Below are 4669 nucleotides of genomic sequence, written 5' to 3' on the forward strand. Positions count from 1 at the left end.
GTTTTCCGCCACATTACTTCACCTCACTTTCTAGACATGACATGGCAAAATGATGGTTATTTATTGGACGATGGTGTAAAACTATTTTATACGTTAATGCATATCAATTAAACTCAAAAATAAAAAAGTTTGCAAGAAAAAATAATAGTTTGAAATTTTTTATTTTTTTTGACGAATAGTTTGAAAAATTTATATAGCAAGGAATATACCGAAAAAATAAGAGCATAGAATACCGCGAATGAATGTATTGTTTATTGAAAGAAAAAAAATTAAACCATGAAAATAATGGTTTTATGGCCTTAAACCACGAAAATAACCATTGTCCTTTGGTTTTTCAATTGCCCATAATGATGATTGGTCCATAATTCATCAAAGTATATATTATTTGTGCATTTTTTCTCTTATTCATGCATAAAACATAAAAAATATATGTAATAAGACAAGTTACTTAACTAATAAGCCATCTATTCTGGACTGAGCCTAGAGGCCCAACTGCCGAGGAAGGCCCGACGAGGGGCAGCCCACTAATACAACTCCTACAAGTCAAACTGTCACAACGCTCGACACGTTGTAACGGCCGTACACAAGAATGATGAGCATTAACTGCTCATGACATCACGGCTCTTCTAGCCGTTTTCCGACAGCCACTTGATGGTCATTATTGCCATCAAGGCTCTTGACCCAGCGATGAGGACTCTATATATACTCCGCTCTAGCATGGAGTTAGCTACGCATTTTTTTTACTCAGATAAAACTTTCACTCCACACTTAAACTGACTTGAGCGTCAGAGTGTCTGCAGATATACAACCCCTCTGTTACAACGAGGGCACTCAATGGAACAACGCTGGCGCGGTCGTCCTCCTAATTAGGTAAGATCACCATGTTTATTCAAAAAAACAACTACAAGAAAGTTTGCATATTTTAGAGCTATCAATAATCACCCTATGTGCCGTCAAAAAAAATAGTCACCCTACGTCTTAACTCTTAACAGGTTCTCATAGACACTCTCTCCAGAAGAAGCTGCCAAAAAAAGTCAATCACTTTTAACGGTGCCCGTGACTGTCAGACGACCCTAGCTAGCGAGAGTATCATCACCCGACCGCTGCTCTTTCACCCCCCAACAAGCATCTGACGTTTCGGAACCCACACAAAAACCAAATAAACTCCAAAAGTTGATCCCGGCCGTTCTATAATATCGAGCTCCCTCTTCCATCGAAAATCTGAGTCCTACACACACCCACCACCACAAAGGGCCCACATATCATCTACCAACTCTACACATTGAGAGTTTAAACAACCGAATGAACTCGATCTAAAGGATTGCAAACCAAAGAGAGGTCGATCTTCATTTTTGTTAAAGTCAAATAATTTAAAATTTATTCAGAATATAATTTAAAATATATTCAAAATATAATTTTTTAAGTACATATTATTTTGCGTTAAAAAAAAAAAGTACATATTATTTATTTCTAGTAAACATATGGCCTAATACGTGAGGTTATTTTTTGAAGGATTTAATTGAGTTACAATATATTCTGCTTCACCCATTTCCATAGAATCAAGCATAATTTTTCTATAAATTTAAATTAAAACATTTTTATTAATGTCAATGGATATTTCGTCATGGTTTTGAATTCTTTGAGTGAAGTACATTCCGTACTTTTCCTTCTTTAATGGGTTAAGTATCTTTAGTATTGATTTCACTTATTAATATATTGATTTTCTTTGCCGTTCAAAAAATTAAAATTAAAATTTTAGAAACAGAGAAGTACGCACCACCATAATTTAATAAACTCTAACGAAAGATAGAAAAACCAACAAGCAAAAAAACCACAAAGGAAAATGAGGCACACTATCAATAAACTACAATCCCTCGTAAGCACCACCACGAGAAGAATAATACTTTCAGAAAAAGAGAACAAGAGGATCAACCACATTTATTGGTTGGTTTGGTTGCAATTTTTTCATTATTCAAAGTCTATCTCGATGCCACTGATTTTGACACCATCCCCATATCTAGGAATCAATGTAACCACAATACTATCGTCATCATCAGCTTTCAAATCCTCCAACAAATCGGTTAATCCAAGTGTAAAACAAGTTTTCTTCTTCTCCTTCTTCTTGTTGTTTCCGTGATTATGTCCATGTGGCAAACTCAAAAAGGATCCAGGAAACTCGGAATTTTCAACTCCAATGACCTTATCATCATCATCATTCACCAAAACATCAAACATCACTCCAATGTTGTCATCAAACTCAATCCCATCTATCACCAAAATCTCCTCTTCAACTTCCTTCTGCTTCAAACTCCTTGACTTCTTTGGCCTCTTCACGATAATACTCACAGCCGAATCCAAAACAATAGGAAACTTATCAACAAATTTTCTCAAAGGACGTTGTGCTAATAACTTATTATCCTTAGACTGAACTCTTTTACTAGGTTTAGGTTTATGGTTTATCCAAGGAATTTCAAGATTTTGATAAACATAACCTAGCTTTCTGTCATCAACACTATCCTTTACTTTGACTTTAACAAGATTCTTATTCTCATCATAAAAGAGAAATGAAGACTCTAGCCAATCATTTTCAGTGCAATCCTTTCTTTTTCCACGTAATGTTTGCCAAACAGACCACATCCTATCCACATTTGCATGGTGAGCGTAAAAAAGTGGATCTCTTCCTGAGGAATAGAAATGTCCCATGTCCTCTCCATTAGGCTGTCTTCGATCACCAACCCATACATGATGATGATTATGAAGACTTTCTATTGAGCCGGCACAATTATTTTGCAGAGGTTCTTCACCGCCACGATAACGGCTTCCAAGAAATTGTCTATAGGTCTTTGCGTGGCAGATCATTTGTTTATACATCCAGGTAAGGTTTTCATTGATTCTTACTTCTGGTCGTGGATTTATGTTACCAGGGACATCAAAATCTTTGTTATAGTTTAGGTCAACGATTGTGTCTCGATAGTTGCTAAATGTGTTTTTAGGTGGTACATGTTTGGGATTTCTTTTAGGGTCAAAAAGGGAAGAATTTGGATCTGTAAAAATGGAAGGAGCTGTCATGCCATCAGGAGCATCCCAATTCCAAAAGGGTATGGCAAAAGTAGGGTCATTGATTAAACTACCTAAGATTCTCTCATAAAAATAAAGATACCAACGATGGAAAGGCAAAAATAACCAAGAAAAATGAACTTGTAGTTCAGTGTTAGGGTAACCTTTTTGTGTATAACCACCAACACAATAAGCACAATGAACTTTAGCTTGTTGGACAAAACTTCTTGGATCATCATCTGGCAGGGCTTTCATGAGATTAAGGGCTTTATCGTATTTTGCAAAATTATCAATACTAATACTATCATTTAAATGTGCAGCTCGTCTTACCCTTAATTTTTTAAAAGTAGGGAACTCAAAATCTATGATTTTTAAATTTGAGGAAATTGGTGGACAACAACTGAATGGAGTTATATTATTAGGTAAACCTGTTGGTGGAATTACACATTTGGTGAGATCTGGAATTGGCACTGGATCTGCAAAGGCTAAAGAGTTGTTGTTTGTGAGAGTGGTAGCACCATAAAGTCCTCCTAGACCTATTAGAACATTTCTTCTATGTCCTACAATGTTACTAGGTGATGGTTTTTGTTCTTGTTCTTTAGGGCTATTTTGGTTAGTATCATTGGAAGTGCATGCTATTTTATGGTGCTTTGGTTTTTTATTTTTAGAGGGTTGATGTTGTTTTTGGGAAAATGGATATAGTAAAGAGGATGAGGTATTGAAATTGAAAGATACATTGAAGGACATAAGTGAGAGAGGTGAGGATGAGATAGATACCATGTTTAGCTATCTTATTTTTGTGTCATGATGAGTTTGCTACATATTTGGAGTACTTTTATACTGAAAAAAAATCATGGCATGAAGTTCCATGCAACTTTATTAGTGGGAATAAGTACAATGAGTCGGTCGAACCCTTCGTTGAACCATCAACTATGACACTATTGTTGCGTCACAAGGGGACAGTCGGGGGATCATCCACTTTGGGCCCAGAACAACAATACAAATGAGTTAGATACCACATTTTTATCGAAAATCTTAAAGCATTAGGTTTATGAGTTCTCTCACTTAGAAGTAGAGCTGGGTATGCGGGCTAGCCCGCCCCGTTTAACCCGCCCCGCATAAATCCGCATATTAAACGGGGCGAACAAGCCCGTCGGCAAATATAAACGAGTTATAATATTAAGCCCGAGTCCGGTCCACATAAGCCCGCGGGTTAAACGGTTAACCCGCGGACTATTACCAAAAAAAATAAAAAACCACTTTTTTCAAAAAATAAACTAAATTAGTAAAATATTGATATAATGAAAGCTTAAAAAAATATATTATTAATAATTTTATGTTATAACATATAAATTGTAAAAGATAGTGAAAAAGATCAAAAGATTATAAGTAGAAGAACATGTCTGAATCATGATGTTTTGTGTTGTTGTGTACTTGATTAAAACTGGAGTGTGTTGTTGCTTTTTATAATTAGGGTTTAGATTAAGTTTTTTTTTTGTTAAAAAAAGTTGAATATGGACATGGACTAAGTTATTTATATCTGATAAATTTTATAATTAATTATATAAAAAAAGAAGGCGGGCCACGGGCTAACCCGCGAACCCGCGGATTT

The 4669-nt window shown here is 35.5% G+C and overlaps 1 protein-coding gene across 1 annotated transcript; it reads right to left on the reverse strand.

Moving 5' to 3' along the window:
- Positions 1 to 1770: 1770 nt before the first annotated feature.
- LOC123885376 (polyphenol oxidase A1, chloroplastic-like) lies at positions 1771 to 4307 on the reverse strand. The gene has a single exon (XM_045934653.1). The coding sequence runs from the start codon at positions 3835 to 3837 to the stop codon at positions 1969 to 1971; it is 1869 nt and encodes a 622-aa protein (XP_045790609.1). The 5' UTR covers positions 3838 to 4307; the 3' UTR covers positions 1771 to 1968.
- Positions 4308 to 4669: the final 362 nt, after the last annotated feature.

Source organism: Trifolium pratense, linkage group LG5, assembly GCF_020283565.1.
Source record: "Trifolium pratense cultivar HEN17-A07 linkage group LG5, ARS_RC_1.1, whole genome shotgun sequence".
Lineage (NCBI taxonomy): Eukaryota > Viridiplantae > Streptophyta > Magnoliopsida > Fabales > Fabaceae > Trifolium > Trifolium pratense.

What these genes read in the sequence shown, in the direction of transcription:
- LOC123885376 (XM_045934653.1), bottom strand. Translation starts at nt 3,837, where the DNA reads ATGGTATCTATCTCATCCTCACCTCTCTCACTTATGTCCTTCAATGTA.